Here is a 23,391-nt window from a genome sequence, read left to right on the forward strand (position 1 = left end):
TATTGGGTAGAGCGAGTAGATGAATAAATTGATTTTAATTAATGGCTCGGATGTCTGAAGAGATATTGGTAAGCTTATTTTAAAATAAGGGATATAATTGAGGTTGCCAACAATAATCTTAATTTTAATAACAAAATAACTCCAGCACATTAGGCTGGTTTAGGTAAGTAGCACAGTAGGCTAAATACTAACATCATAATTAATAAATACGGCATGCACACTCGCGCTGGCTTAAGGCCGGGGCTGGTAATTAAATATAATATTGCATGCACACTCGCGTTGGCATAAGGCCGTAGTTGGTTTTAAAAATAATATCATAAGCATGCACAATAAGGCTTAGGGCCATGATTTTAAACAAAGTAAATTAAAACCAAATGAGTCATATATTTATGACTATATATAAAGTTATTTCAACGTTACTGTTTTGGTGAGGGTCAGGCTTTGCGTTTAGCATTAGGCGGCTTTCCAAGGTGCTCCTGAACTTCATTACGTTGCAGTACTCCTGAACTTCATTAAGTTGCGGTAATTAATCGGAGTTCCAAGATGCCGATGAAAGTTACGTCGGGATGGGCATCTTTCCAATAATCCCGTGAGAGTAGGGATCGTAGCGTTTCCGCGTTACACGTTGTTTTAATTTTAAAGTCCGGCTTCCGCGGGTTTATTTGCGAAGGGTTATACTGGGCGGTTTATTAAAACTTTTAGCCGGGCGCATCGTTAAGTGTGGACCGGTGTCCGAAACTCGGTCCTCGCGGAACTTAGGTTTTTTGCGTCTTTAGCCTTGCATTAGAAGGTTATCGGTTCTGGCTACCAAGGAATTTAGTAGAGTATCCGTTTAGATTTAATCCATAGTCGTCGGTCAAAAAGTCCAGCCTCGCGTTTCAATTCCTTTGGGAGCTCTGCCTGCTCTATTGTTCGCCTCTACCTTATATAGTTTTTCATTTCGCGATGGTACACTGGAAGGCTTGGTGGCATCTCTGGCCAATCGTCTTGTAGCTTTTTGTGGTATCGGACCAAAGCCTGACCAACGCGCACATTTTCAAAAATAACCGTCACTAACAATAAAGGTTCAAAATACACTTGGCAAAGGTTGGCAACCTCAGTTTTTAGAATGGTATAAGCAAAAGTAAAGTCAAGGGGGTTAAGATGGTTGGGGCTAGTGAACTCGCTCTTCTCAATAGCGAAGAGATGCAAATAGTATCTCCGGGGGGGTCAAACTCGAAGCTATGGATTTTCATGAATTGTTGAAGATGGTATGTGTCCCCGATGCTCGCGAAACACCGTGACGGTACAATTGCCATCACACCTGCTCCTTTCTATGGAAGGTCACGACCCGCATGACAAACAAGCCAAAGAGAGGGTTGGATGTTTTTCAACGCTTTGGTTTAAGAATAATGGTTTTACAAAACCTATTGAAATTTTGAATTCAAAGGAAATCTTTGGGGTAGTTGTTATTGCTAAATTCTGGATTTTTAACTAAATGATTAAATAAATATAACTAAATGATTGAATAAATATTTCTAATAAGAAATATTTGTTACAAATGCCCCCCGACAAGTGTCGAAGTCCCTTGAGACCAGATCTCTCCCTACCTAAAATATTGAATAAGAGACAACAGAAAAAAAATAAGCTATTTACAACAAAAAATCTTCTATTTACATAAGCGCTCAAATATCCTGTCAACAATCAAAACAACTTCCTATGTACATTATTTACAAGTGCACTATAAACTATCTACAACTTCCTAGGATAGGGTGAAATGGAGAAAAGTAATTCATCCAAATTAAAAAAATAAGTAAACGACATTAGCGTTTGACTCGTCCCGTTGCAGGGTCACGTGGACGCAATGTCCGTCCTCCAAAATTTCTACGGGGTACCGTAATAACGTTATTACCCGTGTCTAAATCGTCGCGAAAGTAATCGCCGGAGTTCAAAATATGTTCCTTACGTTCCTCAAAAGGTTTTAATTGCGACACGTGATAAGTGCCAAACAACACCTTTTTACCGTCCCTAGACACAAGCCTGTAGGTATGGGGACTGAGTTTACGGGAAATTTTAAAGGGGCCGTCGTAGCGGTCCGCTAATTTTGAAGCAAAGTCTTCGGCAGCTTTGGAAATAAAATGAGTTTTCCGAAGTACTAATTCACCTTCCTCAAATTCCATATGTCTGTGCCGCTTATCATAGTATTTCTTTTGCTGAATTTGGGCCTTAGCTATATTGGTCTGAGCTTCCTCAATGGCTTTAGTTACCTTTTGGATAACTCGCAGGCCATAGCATTTTCGCGTCTCCTCATTTAAATAATCATCAGGGTTTTTATCTAAAACCACACTAGAAACGGGTCTAATTTCCCTTCCAAACATTAACATTGCTGGACTAAAACCAGTGGACTCTTGGACCGTACTCCGAATGGCCATTGCAAACTGCTGTAAGCAGAGATCCCAATCTTTTTGATTGTCTTCCACGAAAGACGCCAACATAGTACCGATGGTTCTGTTGGTTCTTTCAGTGGGGTTTCCTTGGGGTGAATATACGGAAGTGAACCTTTGTTTGACACCCAAGGTCTTTAACACATTCGTCATTAGTTTAGAGCAAAATTGCTTCCCATTGTCGGAGACCACGCAAGAGGGTAGGCCGAAGCGGGTGAAAACGTCCTCCACTAAATACTTTACAATAGGTTGTGTGGTGGCTTTTCGAAGGGGGTGAATTTCAACCCATTTGGTTAGTTGATCAGTGAGGACCAAAATATACTTAAAACCTCGTTTGCTACGCACGAATGGACCTTTGATATCAATTGATATTACGTCAAAAGGTTCGACAATCTCGCTGGTTTTCATTAGACCAGCGGGTAACTGATTCGAAGGTTTATTCTTTTGGCACACAACACAACTTTTGCAATACTTCATAACATCTAATGTAAGGCCATCCCAAATAAATTGGTTTCTAACTCTAGTAAGAGTTTTCTTTGTGCCAAAATGGCCAGCAGAAGGTAGATCATGGCACATGTGTAAGATTCTTGATTTTAATGAATCGGGTACCAAAATACGATAGCTATCATTTGACAACACTTTCCCAAATTCTTTGTATAAGATGTGTTCCCTAATTTCGCAATGCGGGGCTTCCTTATCTATATATTGGCTTATCTCCTTGTCCGTGGGCAAGGTGCCGTTCTCGAGGAAAGTCTTAAGGGGTCCTATCTTTGGGTCAGTATCTTGGGCCGATATAAGTTCTTGTTTGTCGTATATAATTTGAATTTTCGCGCCAGAAATGGCAGAAACTTTACCCTCCAAATAAGGCTGCTCTATTTGCTCTTGGGTTACAGGGTTTGAGCTAGAACTAGGGTCGTCATTATCATAAATGCGCGAAAGGGCATCCGCCACGGGATTATCTTTCCCGGGGACATGTATAATATTAAAGTCAAAGGCCTGTAGCCTTGTATTCCACCTGGAAAACTTTCCAGTAGGGTCCGGAGCTCGATGTAACCAACGTATGGCGCTATGGTCTGTGTAGACGTCAAACTTCGTCCCTTCTACGTATGGACGAAATTTCTCTACCGCAAATACCACTCCCAGAACTTCACGCTCTGTGGTAGAGTATTTACGTTCAGCTGTGCTCAAGGACTTGCTGGCATACTGTATAACGTGGCGTTTTCCTTCAATTATCTGGGATAAAACCGCCCCCAACCCTACCTGGGACGCGTCAGTATGAATCACAAAGGGGGTATTGTGGTCGGGCATGCTAAGAATAGGGGCCGTACATAAATTATTTTTAAGCGCATTAAACGCGACTTCCTGCTTGTCTGTCCAACACCATTTGACATCTTTATGCAAGAGTTCATTAAGGGGACTAGCGACTTTCGAAAAGCCTTCAACAAACCTGCGATAGTAAGAGGCCATGCCAAGAAATCTGCGAAGCTGCTTAACATTTTTGGGTGTTGGGAAATTTTTCATTACGTCGGTCTTTTCCGGATCTACCATCAGACCGTCGTAAGAAACTACGTGGCCTAAAATTTTGGCTTCGGGTTTGCAAAACTGCGTCTTTGACGCTTTAATCGTGAGACCCGCCTTCATAAGCCTGTTAAACACTTCTTCCAGAGTTTTCATATGACTAGGGAAATCACCTGACGCTATTATCAAATCGTCAAGGTAAGCGCATACTCCCATAGTTGAAAGGTCAAGGAATAAACTGTTGACCATTCTCTGGAAACAAGCTGGCGCGTTCGAGAGACCGAACATTAGAACTTTTGGCCTAAATAAACCCCTATGACAGACAAACGCCGCGTAATCACGGTGCGCTTCGTGCAATGGCACCTGCCAATAGCCACTTCTCATGTCGAGAGTGGTTATATATTTTGGTTTTCTTATCGACTCCAAGATATCATCGATACGGGGTAGTGGGTAGGCGTCCCGTCTTGTGACTGAATTTAAACCTCTATAGTCATTACACATTCGCCAATGGCTTTTATCCTTCTTTTTCTCAAACCAATTTTCATTTTTAAGGTCCAATATGTCATCCTTTTTCCCTACTAATAATACTGGGCTTGCCCATGGACCACTACTCGGTTCGATTAAATCTTCCATCAACATTTCATCTATAATACCATCTATAATCTCGCGCTTTGCGGGGGAAAACCTATAAGGGGGTTTAGAAATTGGCAAGCTATCGCCTACGTCGATATAGTGTTCTATTATGTTCGTTCGGCCTGGTCTCGTGGTAAATATGGTCTGGTATTTGTGAACTAGAGATTCCAATGTTTCACGCTCTTTCCCTTCCAATGGCGCGTCAAGCAAAGCCTGTTCTATACCCTCGATATCTACTGAATTAACATCTAAAGAGAGCTGATTAATACGTGATGGTTCACCGTTCCTAAGTAAAGGAAGCTCGTGATTTAAATTATTTGGCAGGTAAAAAGAATTCCTACCGAAATCAAGAATAAAGCCGACGTGGCCGAGAAAATCTCTTCCTAAGATGCATTGGTAAGCCATGTTGGCTACGTACACGGCTTCGAACTCGGTTTGCTTGTGCGGTAAACAAATTGGAAGTACTACTGATCCTTCAGTGGGTAATAAACTGTCGTCAGTTTGGCGAAGGGCTAAAGTGGGATCTCTAGTTACGTAACCTTGAGATTCAAGAATTGGTTTTAACTCTTTGTGAATAAGGGTGTTTGTGGATCCGTTATCTATTAAAGCTAAACACGGGGTGGATCCGAGAAAAATATTGATAAAATCCTGGCTTTCTATTTTGATAGTGTGCGCTGGTTTTGTAAGCTGGGGCCCCGTGTCGTCTTCGCTTTGTTCTATTGTTGGTTGTTGTTTGCGGGCTGAGCCACGGTTTGACTGGACCCGCCCGCCCTCTCGTTTCCCGCGGAAGCGTTCTGTCTTCGTCTCCGGGCGCAGAAGGGCCTAGTGTGACCGATTTCGCCACATTCATCGCAAACATAATTTGGGTTAAAACTTTGACCACTACCCTGGGGTCTTGAAGTATCATTTCTAGGGTTCTGAATCTGATTATTGAACCTAGGGTTTACGAATGGGGGAGGATTAACTCTAACCTCGTTTTGTCTTGGTTGCGTATTATTACGGGGTGGATAATTAGTAACGTTACCACGTGCGTTACTTACACCTGAGGCTGAATTATTATTTTGCCCATTATAATTTCTAGAGAAGTTATTATTGGGAGTAGACCCTCGATTAAAATTAGCAACGGGGGTATTGTTAGGGTTGCTCGCTTTATTTTGGCGCGCGCCATCATTTTCGGCGGCGGACAGTTTGGCTTGAGACTTATTCCTTTTACTAATTGATCTTTCGACGGCATAAGCGTCATCTAATAAGTCCCTAACATTAGTGTAGTTTTTGGTTGTTAGATAAGGGTGAATGTCCTCCCGAATGTTTCGTAATGTTATTCGAACTTCTTCATCGTCAGATATTGGGACATTTAACTGCCTAATCAATTTTTGCAATGCCTCAGCATATTCATAAACGGTTTCCCTGGGGCTTTGTATCCTATCGTGTATTCTATCTCTAAGGATGTCATCATTAGCCTTTCTTTGAAATCTAGTTGTAAAAGCTAGTTCAAAATCCGCGTAGGATCTAAAGGGCTGGTTCTCATAGAACCAGTCTAGCGCAGGCCCATCCACTAAGGATGGCATCCATTGGTCTAGGAAGACGTCATCACTAACTCTATTGGTTAAACGCATCTGTTTAAGTTTGCGTAAAAAGTCCTTGGGCCCTGGATCCGTTGGTTTTCCATGATAACATGGAGCGGGCAGAGGGTTAGAGTACACAAAAGGTACCCCTGACAATAATGGGTGACTATTTTGACTTAAGTTAGAAGCCCCGCTAAATGAATTCGAAAACTGACTGACCATGCTTGAATTAGCTTGGTTTGGAATAACTGGTTGGTGATATGGCAACCCTGTTGGAGGATTTTGAGTTTGTGGGGGTACTACGCTACCTAAATTTACAGGCGGATTACTAGAAGGGTTGGAATTTGCGGTTGAGACGCTATTTTGAAACGATCCCACCGGCGCATTGACTTGATTGTTTGGCACTAGAGGCGCATTGACATGATAGGGCGCAGGAGGCACATTATTCTGGTAGGGCGCAAGAGGTACAGTGTTTGTAGGTGGCGCAAGAGGCATTGGGTTGGAAGGTGGCACATTAGGCACCTGATTAGCAATACTGCTATTATTTTGGGCAACCCCTGGGGTATAATTAGCTTGCATTTGCGTTAACACTAATTGCATTTGATTTTGCTGATTAGTGACTTGTTTTAACTGATCTATTAGGTTTTGCAGTAAGGTTTGAGGAATTGTGATATTTCCAGAGGCAGTAGCCTGGTTAACAACCGTGGGGGGTGGAGTTTGTGGAGCTAGCGTATTTGAAGGGGGAGGTAATTGAGCCCCAATATTAACTAAAGGGGGAGTACCCTGACTTTGTGCATTGCTTTGGATGCTAGTATTCAACTGATTAGTTTGAAATGGTTGAGGGGATGGGTTACTAGTACTAGCCATGTTCGGATTATTTCCGGACTGATTATTTTGACTATAATTTAAATTCTGCAGCAGGCTTGGCGAGCTGCTTCTTGAACTCGGTGGAGTCCGATTCAAAGGCATAGTTAAGGAACTATTTCTAATGGCGTAACGTTCAGAACGAGAATTTCTACACGATTCAATATCTTGGCGGGTGAAACGACTATAAGGGTTACTCATAAGTAAAAAAAAATAAACTAAACCAAAATAAATTCCGGGGAGAGCCAAACGAATCCACAATAGGGATCAATAATTACTAACACACAATAGGTGAGGGGAATAACTAAATATCTTGTTTACCAACAGTAGTGGCATATGAAAAAAAAAAAAAACTAACACACAATAGGTGATAGAATTAACAAAAACAATTAGTGTACCAACAGTAGTGGCAAAAGTAAAAGGCTTCGTGGAAAGTATTAAGATTGTTGACATAATCCTTTGATAACTTCTCATCTACTAATTTTCATAATATAATTCTAGATAACTCTCTCGACAGATTATCCAGCGGCTGGGCCCCCAATTTGTAGCGTTTTTAATTTTGGTTATGTGGTTTTCTATTTTTCTTAAACCAAAACTATAGGCATTATTAAAGCTCCGTCCGCTACCAACGAAACTTAGTTTTAAGGTCCTGGGTAAGTCGCGTCTATTGCACTATTGGGTAGAGCGAGTAGATGAATAAATTGATTTTAATTAATGGCTCGGATGTCTGAAGAGATATTGGTAAGCTTATTTTAAAATAAGGGATATAATTGAGGTTGCCAACAATAATCTTAATTTTAATAACAAAATAACTCCAGCACATTAGGCTGGTTTAGGTAAGTAGCACAGTAGGCTAAATACTAACATCATAATTAATAAATACGGCATGCACACTCGCGCTGGCTTAAGGCCGGGGCTGGTAATTAAATATAATATTGCATGCACACTCGCGTTGGCATAAGGCCGTAGTTGGTTTTAAAAATAATATCATAAGCATGCACAATAAGGCTTAGGGCCATGATTTTAAACAAAGTAAATTAAAACCAAATGAGTCATATATTTATGACTATATATAAAGTTATTTCAACGTTACTGTTTTGGTGAGGGTCAGGCTTTGCGTTTAGCATTAGGCGGCTTTCCAAGGTGCTCCTGAACTTCATTACGTTGCAGTACTCCTGAACTTCATTAAGTTGCGGTAATTAATCGGAGTTCCAAGATGCCGATGAAAGTTACGTCGGGATGGGCATCTTTCCAATAATCCCGTGAGAGTAGGGATCGTAGCGTTTCCGCGTTACACGTTGTTTTAATTTTAAAGTCCGGCTTCCGCGGGTTTATTTGCGAAGGGTTATACTGGGCGGTTTATTAAAACTTTTAGCCGGGCGCATCGTTAAGTGTGGACCGGTGTCCGAAACTCGGTCCTCGCGGAACTTAGGTTTTTTGCGTCTTTAGCCTTGCATTAGAAGGTTATCGGTTCTGGCTACCAAGGAATTTAGTAGAGTATCCGTTTAGATTTAATCCATAGTCGTCGGTCAAAAAGTCCAGCCTCGCGTTTCAATTCCTTTGGGAGCTCTGCCTGCTCTATTGTTCGCCTCTACCTTATATAGTTTTTCATTTCGCGATGGTACACTGGAAGGCTTGGTGGCATCTCTGGCCAATCGTCTTGTAGCTTTTTGTGGTATCGGACCAAAGCCTGACCAACGCGCACATTTTCAAAAATAACCGTCACTAACAATAAAGGTTCAAAATACACTTGGCAAAGGTTGGCAACCTCAGTTTTTAGAATGGTATAAGCAAAAGTAAAGTCAAGGGGGTTAAGATGGTTGGGGCTAGTGAACTCGCTCTTCTCAATAGCGAAGAGATGCAAATAGTATCTCCGGGGGGGTCAAACTCGAAGCTATGGATTTTCATGAATTGTTGAAGATGGTATGTGTCCCCGATGCTCGCGAAACACCGTGACGGTACAATTGCCATCACACCTGCTCCTTTCTATGGAAGGTCACGACCCGCATGACAAACAAGCCAAAGAGAGGGTTGGATGTTTTTCAACGCTTTGGTTTAAGAATAATGGTTTTACAAAACCTATTGAAATTTTGAATTCAAAGGAAATCTTTGGGGTAGTTGTTATTGCTAAATTCTGGATTTTTAACTAAATGATTAAATAAATATAACTAAATGATTGAATAAATATTTCTAATAAGAAATATTTGTTACACCTTTATGCCCATTTGCCCAATGTAGCGGCGTATTAATAATTAGAGCGCAATTTTCGCCTCTAACGTTGCATCCCATTTATTTCCAAAGGGACCCCATATGAAAGAAGAGAGAATGGTGGCCCCCTTCTGTAATTCAACAAAGGGCCCTGGCGCTAAAATTCTTCCCGTCGCCTATATTTTAGCGGTTGGACCATCCGGAAAATTAATTAAAATGTCGCCGACGTCAGGGAATATAAGATTTTCAACCCAAGGATTTCTCCTAAATCTCTCTCTCTCCATATATCGCAGCGTGAAACGCGGAATATATTAAATTTTTAAGCGAGGGAAAAGTTTTGGAATATATGCCGCTTATAAATTGGTCTCAATATAACCTATTACGCGCGCGCACACAATTTTACTTCACCGACAGAGAAAAATATCTCTAATAACCAAATTTATTGTTGCGAATTTAAATACGGATATTATTTATACGCAAATTTGAAAATATCCTCGTTCGCATTCGAAGAATTTTAGCAAGAATTTATGGTAATTCTTCCAGTAATCTTTACTAAAGGTCTACCTCTGCAATGCAAGGTGTTCCAAAACGGGTTCTAGGACCAACGTACAGTGATTTTGAGCCCTAATGGATACAGTTTACAAGTCATGATTAGGGTGTTTTACGGATGACCCCTTCATTAAATTAGTTTTGCAGGGGTCGTCCATAAACACTCTTGTAACTTCTGAACTTTGGCATTTGGTCACTGAACATTTTCCACTCAAAATTTTCAATAGAGCCCACTGCTCTTGGGTCCTACCACCATTTTGGAACACTTTGTATACAGGTAAACATAATCACTTCATTGTTCGTGTTAAAACGGAATGCATTCGGATATTCGGTAAAATCTAAAATTGTAAACTCGATGACAACTTAGGAGAGAAACAAAATTAAGTTTCGTCAGTCTTTATTGACAGTTTGGAATACGAGATAGAGTGTATCCGTTTAGAGTTTAACTTCGCTGACTGCTTGTATTGACTAAAAGTGTGGTGGTGGTGGTGGTTGTTAGTTGCTTGGTGAAAGGGGGAAGGGGGTTTCATTTAAATGCAAATCAGTTTGAAGCGACGACGAAATTTCAGCTCTTGAGGAGTCGCGTCTACCCTCCGGGGGGTATATCATTAGAAATTTAATGGGGTAAGGCCCCTTTGTGTACTGCATGGGGAAACCAACTCTATTACCTATTTTTAATAATGGGCCCTTCAGCCATTTATGGAGATGGAGAGTATACTGTTGCTTGTTTCATCTACCCTTTACGCTTTCAAACGTGTACGCCAAACAACTTACTTTCTATACGTATTCGCGTACGCGTTAGGAATTACACAGGAAGATAATTTAAATCCTAAAACTTAATTAATCAATAACTCCTATTCCACGAATAAATTTGTGAAATTATAAATTATAAGAATCTGCCTCCAGGAATCTTACTTTGGTACTCATTAATAATTAATTAAGAGCAGCTAATGATGATTAAATACTGTCGTAACATGTCGATTCTCGCGAACTCAACGTGGGAGAATGTGTAAGGGTGAATGTTTTTCCATATGCAAAATAATTAGAGACGGTATAGAAGAAAAAGAAAAAAACACGAATTGAATGAAGAAGGTTGTTAAGCAATTCCTATTAAGAAAGTTTTAGTTCCGGGTTGGTATTAACATCTTTGGCGTTCTTGGAATGATGTCCGCCTCTTTTTAAAGTTCATTCCCTGAAACTCTTCTTAATTTCAAAGATCGCTGGTGCATTAAATCAAAATAACTTCAATTACTGAGTGGGCTTAGTTTCCAACGAATTTCTTTCATTTTTCAATACGAATTTCGTGGAAAGTTAAGATACTCAAAGAGTATAAAGGCTTTGACAGAATGTTTGGTTCTTAGACGATATTAAATTTCTTTGACGATGTCTGGAATTGACTTTCTTTCATTTTCGAAATATAAGCATTCATCTTTCTAACGCGTAGGAGTGAAAAATGATAATACCACCGCCACCATTGCGTCACAGTCTGATGGAAAACCAACCTAATTAATGGGTTGCTAACGAACCTTCACAGTTTCTCTTTTTTCTTATAAATATCTCTTCTCAAATAAGGGTTAAAATATGAATGAATAGTATATCCTGTTTGCCATTTATTCGGCTATACATCTACACTAACAAAAGACCCAAAATATATTTACATTTTAATTGTCCTCTAAGGAATTTTTGTATTCTTCTATTGTTTTAGAACCCCAATCCATTGTTTGTTTATTGGAGACAAATTTTAAGTTCCAGTCCTGATTATTTGTAACCTCATCAAGATACCCAATTTTATTTAAAAAAAAAATTTTGCGTTGTAGGGACCCCAAAATTAGTGGGCCACTGTTTCTATAGATTGTTGGTAGTCTTTAGTGTCTATGGGGGGAATAAAAAGGCGCGAAACATAATTAACTAAAAGTGGTGTGTCTCTAAAGTACTAAACCGTCATTAGCGTTGTGGCCTGGTCGAATTATAGTGGCGGCCACCTAAAAACAGAAACTCCAAGAGTCCTAGGTTGTATTACTTTTGTTTAAGATTTTTACTTCTGTTTCGCATGCACCAGAAAGGGATGGGATACATTCCCCTATCCAACCCCTTCAGTTACTTTATTTCATCCATCCAGACACTCTAAATTGGGCCATCAAATCAGTTCACCAAGAAGTGAAGTAGGGTCAAGTTGGAAACTTACTAGATAGAGGTCGAGTATAGTCTAGTCAAATCGTTAAGCGGCCCACTGACGCTCTTAATCTAACTACGAGGAGGGTTTGTTGGTGTCTTTCCCCTTCTACGCACCCACGTACTCTGGGTCGTTAATATTGATAGCTTTCGACTATATTAAAGATACTGCATGACTGGGGTCTGGTCTTAGACTCGAGAACTGGTCCTTTATTTGTCCCCCAGACTCAATCTGCGTGAATTTCTTTCGCAAAGACAATTGGCACCGATATTATTATCTAGGAACGCCATTGATCCGTAGTATGGTTTTGTGCTGGGTGATATTGGTCTCGGGTATAGGTTTTTCCCTAAGACACTACTAGCTGGACCACGTCGCACCGGCCGGGGTCGGGAAGATCTTTATCCGCGTGACGCTCAACTTAGAATTGTCCGCTGTTTATGACACGTATAGGGGAAATACACCTACACATGCTACTACTATCGAATAGAAGCTCAGAAATTGAAGTAAAATAACCAGGATCTATACTAGTAGAAGGGGATAATAGAAGAAGGATGACACTCTGTATTCTCTTAATACTTTAGTTATGTAACATGATTCTTCCCAGGCTCACCCTTTTTGTTTGTTCTCCTGCTTATCAAACTTCAGGTGCGCATCACGTCGTCGGGTGAATTCTATAACTGTTCGCTAATAGATTCTCAGCAACCATGGGCCAAGAATAGTAAGAGGACTAGGCAGGGTCGCGAAAAGGCGTCCAACGGAAAAAACGGCCACTAGTAGCGAGATCTATCGGCTCAATTTATCGGAAACCGGAACTTCGTCACTCTTTGGGGTCAAATCACGTGGCTCAAAAATCCGGAAACTATAATTCCAAATTGAGCGCATGCGTGAGTGTGACAAGGCCTAACAGCCGAGGATGCCCATTTCCGCACATTTTTCGAGAATCATAGCCCAATTCCGCACACTTTTTATGGCCCATTTCCGCACTGTTTTCACATTGAAATTTTAGTTCACCATTTTTTACCATAGCCCATTTCCGCACCGTTTGCAAATAAAACATTTTTATTTTCTTGTTGATTAGGTTAGGTTTGGTTATGCTACAATAGGGGCATGCTTTTAAACTTTAGATTTGACCATTGCAATTTCACTATAGATATAGTTTAGGGTTATGTTAGGTTTGGCTATGCTACAATAGGGGCATGCTATTAAGCTTGTGATTTGACCATTTCAATTTCACTATAGAATAGATATAGTTTAGGGTTAGGTTTGGTTCCGTTGGGGTTAGGTCAGGTTAGGTTAGGTTTGGTTCCGTTGGGGTTAGGTCAGGTTAGGTTAGGTTTGGTTTGGTTCGGTTCAGTTAGGTTAGATAGGACTCGGTTCGGTTAGTTTACGCTACTATAGGGGCATGCTATTATACTTGTGATTTGACCGTTGCAATATCACTATCGATATAGAAAAGTGTAATGATAGACGTAAGCATTAAACCAAGTGTGATTTTGTTAAAAAAGAAGTAAAAGGAGCATTAAAAATAAATCTGTCGTTAAAAAGCAGTCATAAAACCTCACATTTTGGCTCTTTTCGGACCAATGGGCAAGCAACATAAGTTTAAGGTTTTTAAAATGTAATCAACTAGAAATATTTATTTTTCTATTTTTGCAAACTGTGCGGAAATGGGTTATGAAAAAGTGCGCGGAAACGGGCTATAGGTTTTTAAGGTGTGAAAAATAAAACTGTGCGGAAATGGGCGACCACCCTAACAGCAGCTGAGCCTAAATTTAGCCAGCCAATCCGCCCATTGTTTGCATAGCAAAGGCTTGGTTTTTGTGTACGGTTTATGAAAGTAGCGACTAAAACTATCACAGTTAGGTAAAGCGCAGAGGTTATTTTTAAGCATCTTGAAAAATTAAAATACTTAACTTTATCCTTTGCCGTACCGTTTAACTATTCTTGGCCTGAGGTTTGGGTTTCAACAAGATAAATTCGGAAAACCGCCATTTTTAAAGGGCAATACTCCGAAATACGGCCAACCGAGATCGCGCAAAGTTGGCCGTAGCCGGAAATGCTTGACCCCAATTCCGGTTTCTCCCCTATTTTAACCCCCGCTGATACGGGATGGCTGTTTTTTTAGAAAGACGAAATCGTTTGCGCGTAGAAGCTTGGGACTGCCTAGTCCTCTTACTATTCTTGGCCCATGCAGCAACCAACCCACAAACCTGGTCTTGACGTGGGACTAAAATCAACAAGCGCGTTTTGGCAAATAGTTAAGCGGTGATAGAGTAATGATGAGGGAACTATTTATCGCGTATGTTATTAGGTTTGGTCCAAATGTTCTGATGTTTTGAAGAATCATGTTACAATTGCCCCGCTGTTGTACACTTCTCTCGAAAGTATTATATACTTCTAACACTATAGTTAATATGCCATATGTGTTCATTAAATCTAAATGGTAGATTTACTTCAATTTGTGGACTTGCTTGCACGTCTACCGATCAAGGAATTCTTGATTCTAGACAATTTTATTTTTGGGGAGATATATAGTAGAAGACAAGGCATGGTAGGGTCCCAAAGTAGTCGATATTCTCGCCCTAGCTAAAGTTTTGTAGCTTTTTCTCCCTGTTCCTTTTCTTTTGAAGCCCAAGTTCCCTAGTGTTTGCTCTTTGGCCAAGCAGCGTGCTAGGCGTGATTGACGCCTGAAGCCGCGGGCGCCTTCTGCCCAAAACTTATTATATAATACAACGTTCTACTAAATATATAAGAAGGGAAAAAGTCCCATACCCATATATACACACACAGGGTGATGGGTCAGGGGCCTGAACCAATGCATAATTCCTTCCCAGTACTCTACTCTTCGTGCTTTATCTCTGTTGAAAGTGCAGACGGTACTGCAGACAGTCGGGCGCGCGTGCTTTTACTGTTAGCTTTGTGCAACTGTCAATAACTATACCGCCACCGCACCACCTCTCGTGCGGAATTAAAAATGGTTGCTTCGTTGGTGATGGCTGGCGTATGTATGACCAGGTACTTATTGTATTCTAAGGTTGGGCTTCGATCTTTCGGTATAAGGAAAGACTAAAACAAACAATACTTTGAGGGGATTTACCCCGTCCAATGTAGATTAAATATCTTCGCGTTAAGTGATAAAATGTGATAAGTTGTACTTGAATATTATTGATGTTCCAACCGCGTATCTTAGACGCATGCGTAGATTTTGAAGGCTTTTCTTACCTCCTCTGCCTCTTCTGGCTTGGGTGACACTGATGAATGTTGAGGCCACTAGTAGAAGCGCGGGAATAATGGTTTTGTACGATGGTAATTGGCGCCTGGCGGCGGATGAAGAACCAAGAGCGTTGTTGCTTCCGGCCATTCTCTCACCGCTTCGCCCGGCCACACTGAAACATGCAAATTCCTGGACTTTTTGACCAATTGGTGTCTATATCACCACCGAATCTTCTTCCTGTCTCTATCTCTCTCCACGTGATTCTGCAATAAAACAAAAGTACAAAACATTAAATATCTTATTCACTCCGTGGGTTTCATTCAATCCGTTGTACATTGTAAGCCATCAGTTTAGTTTGCTGGCACGCGCTCACGTAACCACCCAACAGGGGAAGGGGTTTAATAAGCAAGGCTCTGAATTAGTAAAGGGTCTGCCGGGGAAACTTCTATTCTCTCTCTCTCTTTCGCCTCGATAAGGCGCTAGATTTCTCCATCATCTCTCTAGCTCCCAACACCCCATCACCCATTCTTTCTACTTCTTCCACTCTCTTGGAAGGAGTTTTTTTTTCCCTTCTCTGTTGAAACCTCTTACGTTCTTAGATGGTGCGCGGGTGGTAATTAAGGATCTCTTCGTGTGGTGGTACAAAGCCCTTATCAAAAGGGGACCAGATGCATCTCGGACTAGTTCTTCCCACTCCGCTCGACGCTACCTACCTACCTTGCCCTCTCTACCCTATAACTTGATAAATAAAAGCTTACGATGCTAGGCAACTAAGTTAGGCTTAGGAAACTCCATGCACTTACTAAAAAATTTAACGCGTTCTTCTTGCTCATAATTCATTTATAGAAGGGGATAATTTTTTTTTCTATCTCAAAGAAACTAACATTGGAAATACTTTTGGATGAATGGTTGGTAGTAATCTAGTAAACCTAGTCCTTTTGATGTTTAACATCTCGAGGGAGTTACTCTAAATCGTTATCTAACTTCGATATTTTTTTTTTTTGGTATACACGCTTAAAAATTTATGGAATTCAACACGTAAATATTACAGTCTTAATTTTGTTTTTTTATCATACTGTATTTCACCTGGGAATGAGATGAGATTTTTACTAGAGTCGTGTATTTTTAGGTTTTCCTAAATTTGATACAGAAGCAAAATCACAATTTGTACGAAACTCATAATCTAGGATAGTGTGTTAGGGTTGTTTTATGTTTAGGATATTAAACGCAATGAAGTGTAAGGTGTTTTATATGTACGTTTAAATTCATATTTCTTAACTTTGCGCGTACTAACTCGTGATATAAAACAAAAAAATATGTGGGGATGGAAAATATTATTCGCAAAGGAATATCCCCGCAAACACAATTCGAAGTTGAGCGTTTCCTTCTGTTTTTTTGACGAATTGCCACCGTTCCGCAATAACCCAGAAGTCTTACATCCCATAACACCCTTAAAACCCTCAATATACGAAGGTATTCTCTATGGAAAACTGAGTAGTTCCAAGGATGCCATCCTAAAACGATTCGTATCAATCCCAAAATGCTCTAGAAAAAATACTGAACTTCGGGAGTTTTCGTTGCCTTTCCCGCACTGTACTTTTTAGGTGTAAAAAGAAATCTTTGAGGGCTAGCCTACCTGCAGGTTTTTTTACCCTTGGACCGAGGCTTAGCTAAAAAAACGCGTAAGGATGAAAGAAGGAAAAAGAAGATGGAAGAGAGTGTAGGAAAAAAAGGCGTTATCGCTCCCTGATGCGCGATTTGGAGCTAGAGGTTTCTAGGATCATAGCGATTTCATAAGGTACTATTTTTTTCCTTACTGGATTGCCTCCTGATGTCGGGACCGGTCCCTAATCTAAGCGAGTCCCTTTTTACACGCTAGCGATTTCTATAATAACTATCTAGGTCCCCCACCATCTCTGAAGCGGCGCTACACCGCTGCTGTTTACCGAACCCATCACCCCTGGAATACATATCCGATCAAAAGCTTTCTGTATCGATTCAGAACTAGTGTAGAAGAAAAAGTTGATAGACCTTTTCGGTACACGTGGCTCTATATAGTACAATTTTTTCCTTAAGTTAACATTGTTAAAGTAGGGCTTGAAATATGGCACGTGATTTTAAATGAAATGGTTAGTTATATACTATTGGGACCGACCATCTTTATATACCTATATATAAAAGTTACAAGTTTGAGATGCACCACGTGAAGTGCTGGGTAAAGTATTCAAGTTAATAAACGAAGAACGGTGTAGTGGGATTTTTCTATATAGACGTTTTTCCCTATTCCCCTATATATTTATTGTTACTTCTTATAAGTTGAACAGAGAATGTGATTGTCACGCACGTGGTACGCACGTACATCGCGTTTTGGTTGCTGGTGGTGGTGGTGGTGCTGTGGTTTTTGGTTAGGATCATGCTCTAATTTGGGGTAGGGTTTTTTTCCGTCCTTAGCGACGAAGGACCGTTCTTGTTGGTTGGTGGTTAGGGTTACTTAGTTGCTGGGGCGATAGAATCGTTTCTTAAATATATAATGCGGAAAAACCGCGAACATGGCAGGATCTGAAGGAATACTGAGAAACTTCCCGCCTTTTTTTTTTGCCTCTTCACATCCCACCACATACTTGTCGTAAAAGAAATAAAAAGCAGAAAGTCGAATAAACAAGCTTGCCATATTTATCGGTAGAAATACATATATTAAGTAACTTCTGACCCCTTGACCTTATGGATTCGTTCAAGTCGAATCAAATTTTTCCACAATTTAGGGATGATTTTAAACATTTTCTGCCAGTTCTAACTAACCCTCGGATGATTTTCTATGTACAGGGTGTTCTGAAAAGGGTAATTATAGAACCGAAGTACAGTGGGTTTTATGAGTCGAAAATAGTATATGACAATTTGCCCAAAGTGTGATTTACGGTCCAACCACCATTTTTGGAACACCCTTTATATGGACCATGCACTTCTTCGCCGCTGACTCGTAAATAACTGAAGTGGACGCGTAAAGATGCCAAGGGACTCCTAAGAAAAAGACAAGAAGAGGCTGGGGGCCGTGGCCGGGACTCTCAAAGCATCGCTAGAAATGGGAATTTAATAAGAAGAAAATAGCAAGATAGAGAAACTCAGTCGAATGGAAAAATGATTTTTAAAATGAAGTATTCTTTATTCGACTTGTTCCTTTGTAATAAGGGCGAAGGTGTGTTTACGTATAGTTCTCCCACGGTTTTCCCCGAGTTTAACTGTATTAACTAACTGCAACTCGAACGAAAAAGCCAGGCATGCTCCAGGGGCAAAGAACGAAAGAAAATTTCGAATTAGAAAGTAGAAAAATTCGGATTTTGCTAAAAAAAAAAAAAAAAAAAAAAAATACTGCCCGAGAAACAGAAAGACATTAAAATAAAAGCGAAAAAGGGAATCTAACATTCTTTTCCGACAAAAACCATTACGAAAGAGTTTTACGAAGCGTGAAGTTGATTTAGGTTTTGTTATATATTGGGATTTAGAGCGAAACTGGGGATTATATCGAATGTAGCCAACTTGTTTCTCTCGTGTAGGAAAGTAATCTGGGAGATTTATAACGCCAAGAATTTACTCTCAATGTTTAGCTTCTCTTTTCTTTTTCTTAAGATTCCTGAAATATTTTGTTCAAATTTATTTTTCGAATATTTATTCTCGGTAATGTTTAGCCATTTGCTAAGATAAAAATAAGGGAACATGTTTTTTTTTCTTTTCCACAGAGGAAAAAATGGTTGCAACCAACACGATTAATTATTCATTGTAAATAAATGGCCCCCCGTTTTAAATAAAACTTCCCAATTTCTACAAACAAAAACTCTATGAGAGATGGCTTAAAAGTTGAACATCCATTAGTTGTACTTCATTTGATGTTAATTTAAAATTTTTTCTTGTTATTTTCAGATGAAATGGTCGGTCGGTTTCCAAAAGTTCAATCTAACATCCATAAAAATGTACAACTTTACAAGACCGTACAACTTCTAATTGCCGTATCAACAAACTTCACGAGCTCGTACAACTTCTAATCGCCGCATCAACAAAATTTCACGTAAGTACCCACAATTTTACATCATGTTTTCATAATGGCGCGGTTGGACAATTTAATTTTGATGGACAATTACCTACCAAATCGTAATCGGAAATTCAACTTCGCAAATGCAATAGCAATTCCTTCCTCTTTCAATCAAATAATTGTTAATTTGCATATTAATTAGGGAGGTTTCTTTTTAGTCGGAAAGTGTCCTTGGCTATGTCCTTTATTCAATATAAGCCTTAAAAGAAAATCCCCCCATTCAATTTGATTTATTTCAACCAACTCCTTTTCCTTCTACAATAGTTTCAACAAACTCTTTCTTAGTCTATGGGACGTATTGTATAATGCTAATACACTTGGGAGCTGTATAGTAATAGTAATAGTGTAGGCGTTTTTATAATACGAAAGAAACAACTAATTATTCATTTCCCCTTTGCTAATACGTGTAGCACGCGATGTTCTTTTGAGTGAATGAATGAAAAGCATTCTTTAAATATAGGGATTTACACGAAGCCCGCCCAGTACAGCCGCGACCGGGTTTTTAGCGAAACGAAATTAAAGGTTAACCCTTTAAAAAATAATTATTATTTTACCGAACTGAGGACGGTATTATTAGGATGACCCCCTTAATTTATACAGGGTGTTTCTGACAAGTCTGATATAAATATAGGGGTATGTTCTTTGGGAGAATGATTTTGAGTCGAAAATGTAACTTCTATTTTTCATTTTGCCGTCTGGGCCACTGTTTTCAAGTTAAGATTGGATGGTTTTTTTTACGGATGACCCCCTAAATTTAATTATAAACTGATTTAAACAATGATTTCTCATTTAATTAAGGGGCTATCCCTAAAACACTCGGATCATAACTCGAAAACAGTGGCACGGACGGCAAAATGTCGTAGTTTTAAATTACATTTTCGACCGAAATTCGTTCACCCAAAGAACATACCCTTTAATTTATCCCAGGCTTATCAGAAACACCCTGTATTGGACCTTGGAACTTTGGAAGGTATAAGCTACTTTAAAGTTTTACCTTCGAGTGACTCTATTAATTCATTCCTTTTTTGAAAAGTTAACGTTAATTCTTCTTGACGTTTAAAATATTTTAAAATCCGCTCCCTTATGCCCTGCGTTGGATTAAAAAAGAATTATTCTAACAGATCCCCCGTCGATTTTATTTTTTTATTTTTAAACGTTTTTTAACATTGTATAAATTTAAAATTCAGTTATACACTGACTAAACGTAAAGAGATTACGTCAGATTGAATATATTCCTAAATAACTGGTATCGTAAGTTTAGTAACTTTAACGCAACGTTCAGAAATATCGCGCTTTCTTTTTCTTTGGTAAATTTTAAAAAATTCATGCGTTACCCCATGAGGGAATTTTAACGCGGTGGATTTTTTTTAAATGAAATATTTAATAAGAAATATTGGTGTTTTCGCAACTGGCAAGAACATGGAGGTATTTGGGCGTATTACGACAACCCGTAGAGATCCCAGAATATTCTTATGTAAGGTCCGCAAAATGCAATTTTATTCTGGGAAAAGATATAGTACATTAACTATTTCTAAGTACAAGATGAATATTGAGAGCTTTACTTGGATGAATGAATTGGAACTTCTCACCCTCCCATTTACACACGGTTTTGGCAACCATATTGGTGGAATTCACTTTTCCCCGCGGATTCAACCTACCAGTAACTCTGTAAATTATATCACAAGTATTAGCTAACCGCTATGAGTATTTTATAAGTACGAGATGAATATTGTAACAGGTGTCGTGTTTCGACTTGAATGCATATTCCTTTTGATTCAATAAGTTAGGAATGAGGTCATACATGAAGGATCTGCAGATCCATCAATTGATGACGCGCCCAAAAATTATTGCCTGACATGTCTAAAAGAAAATAATGATTTTGAAATCATTATCTTTGAATCTTTGGACATAATGATGCGAAATTATCGCGTCAGAGGCCCTTCCTTGATGCCTCCTCGATGGATATTGCTCGGACATGAATTACAGTCCCTAATTACTTATTCCAAGGACGTTCATATAAGCAAGTGCCTCTTGTTTTAATATCTTCCCCCAACTAGTAGAGATTTAGAAAAAGATTTAGGAAGAAAAAATAAATGGCCAGATTTGGTTGGTGATCGTTACGAATCCCCCATGATGTTCTCTGGAGGCGGTTAAACTTGCTCACATGGGATTTTTATTTTTGGGCCCCTTGGAAGTTACTTTCCTTCTCAAAAAAAAAATAACTTGTCCGGACTATTTCTTAACCAATGATGTTTTGCAATAAATATCACTGCGCAGTAATTCCCCTTTCGCTGACACGTAGAAGGGTATACAAAATACGGGAATTCAACATCTTTTCAAGTTAAGATCGATGCATACAGGATTAGTTTTCGTTGCTGAAACGTTAACCGAGTTTCATTCGATTAGTGATTAGCCATCTTTCTTTTTCCTTTCCTTCTGAAATCAACTGAAGATGAAATTGCCTGGCAACCACTATAAGAAAGTGAATTAACCATTCTAGTGATGGGAGGTTAGTCAAGGAAGCTTTTTGTATTAGCGTTTGTGGCGATGAACATCTTAACTCCACCCCCTTCATGAAACTTTCATAGCCCATAAAAAGGCAGAACAAGCCCGGGGTCCGTCGTCCAGGAGGCTAACCTTCTTTCCACGCGTAGTACCTAGACTCGGTCGATCTCTGATGGTGCGCTGGATGGAATAAGAGTATAACCGTTGCACGATATCCCCCTCCCTTAGCAAGAACAGTATAGTCTTATTAGTTCTTCGCACGAATCTTCACTCTTTCCTTGCTAATAAAACGGGACAGAGACTATAGAGAAAGCTTCGAAAAGTCCTTGGTGAGGTTCTGTGTTACTGGAAGGATGTGGTTGGGTTTTCAATAATGTACAAGCTGTATATTCTGGATTGGTTGGTTGGTTTGTTTCACCCTCCTTCACCCAACCCCGTTTTGATTCGCGACCCCCTTGATGTTACCTGGATTATGGATCATGGTTAATGTCTAGTCCAGTTTCATTCATCCGAATCTTCAGCACTAAGGTCTGAGTCTCAGAATCCTCTATAGTGTTAGTGCATTCATTTGGAGAAGGTTAAGTTAAAGCTTCTCTGATTAAGTATCTATAGCTACCGTGAGTGCAAAGGTCAAAGGGTTACTTCGTAGAATCAATTCTGCTAATTAATAACGATTGGGAAACTCTTGTTGGTAAAAACATTGTCATCCGAATTTTTGACCACTCTTTTGTGTTTATTTCATTAATTTCGAGTGAGTTGGGTTAGGTTAAAGCTTCTCTACCGTGGGTGCAAAGGTCAAAGGGTTACCTTGAAGAATCAATTCTGCTAGTTAACTATTGGGAAACTCGGTTGGTAAAAACATTGTCATCCGAATTTTTGACCACTCTTTTGTGTTTATTTCATTAATTTCGAGTGAGTTGGGTTAGGTTAAAGCTTCTCTATCATGAGTGGAAAGGTCAAAGGGTTACTTTGAAGAATCAATTCTGCTAGTTAACTATTGGGAAACTTATTTGGTAAAACATACGCTGCGTTACATCATTGGGAATTTTCTCAAAGATTCCCAGTTTGAATGAATTTTTCTTTTCTTTTTCTTGCGTATGCAGTTCCGCGAAGTTTAAAAGCGTAAAGGATTGGGCTAAAGACCCGGTGCATTTTTATTTTGGGCCACCCCCTCTTTCTCGTAAAAAGCATTAAATATAAAAACGGGCTCTAATAACATAATGGAGGGTAATATATTAGATAATGTTTAGCTAAAATATTGTAACGTCGTAAAGAAGAAAAGAAGATATACTACTCTCCTGGCCATCATAACGTCGGCTTTTGAATTCTTTTCTTGGAGAAGCTCAAATTCCTCCGTTGCTAGCCAAAAAAAACTGGCAAAACGGTTGACGCCCTAAAGCGCCGAACGCCGCGAGGGAATCGCCACTCCCTTAATACGTAAACACCTTGCAATATATTATTGAATAGGTATTTCTCTCAGTGTGTCCAACCCCTCGGCCTATAGCCATTGCTATATAGGGAGCTGTAATTTTTTTACTATACTGTCCTAAAATATAAAAATTTTGACCACCACACCACTCGAGGTACTATTTTCTTTTCTATCAAGATTTATATTGAAAACCACTCCGACTTAGGTACAACGGCATTGCAAAAAC

At 39.5% G+C, this 23,391-nt stretch overlaps 1 protein-coding gene and 2 long non-coding RNA genes across 3 annotated transcripts in view; 1 reads left to right on the top strand and 2 right to left on the bottom strand.

Annotated features, from left to right (window-relative positions):
• LOC149610203 (uncharacterized) overlaps window positions 1–15,149 on the bottom strand; it is a 28,150-nt gene extending 13,001 nt beyond the window's left edge. Inside the window, exon 1 of the long non-coding RNA XR_016376604.1 lies at window positions 9,217–15,149. This is a non-coding gene — a long non-coding RNA (uncharacterized LOC149610203). The remainder of the gene's footprint in view (window positions 1–9,216) is intronic.
• Window positions 1–23,391, bottom strand: part of LOC149610201 (latrophilin Cirl-like) — a 120,049-nt gene that overhangs the window by 49,571 nt on the left and 47,087 nt on the right. The window contains exon 3 of the mRNA XM_089858999.1: window positions 15,156–15,410. Coding sequence (XP_089715125.1) covers window positions 15,156–15,294 — 139 coding nt within the window. The 5' untranslated portion in view covers window positions 15,295–15,410. The remainder of the gene's footprint in view (window positions 1–15,155; window positions 15,411–23,391) is intronic.
• Window positions 1–23,391, top strand: part of LOC149610202 (uncharacterized) — a 168,769-nt gene that overhangs the window by 43,319 nt on the left and 102,059 nt on the right. The window contains exon 4 of the long non-coding RNA XR_016376602.1: window positions 19,063–19,207. This is a non-coding gene — a long non-coding RNA (uncharacterized LOC149610202). The remainder of the gene's footprint in view (window positions 1–19,062; window positions 19,208–23,391) is intronic.

Source organism: Phalangium opilio, unplaced genomic scaffold, assembly GCF_054372755.1.
Source record: "Phalangium opilio isolate 3A_F unplaced genomic scaffold, DU_Popi_V2 ptg000329l_1, whole genome shotgun sequence".
Taxonomy (NCBI): Eukaryota; Metazoa; Arthropoda; class Arachnida; order Opiliones; family Phalangiidae; genus Phalangium; species Phalangium opilio.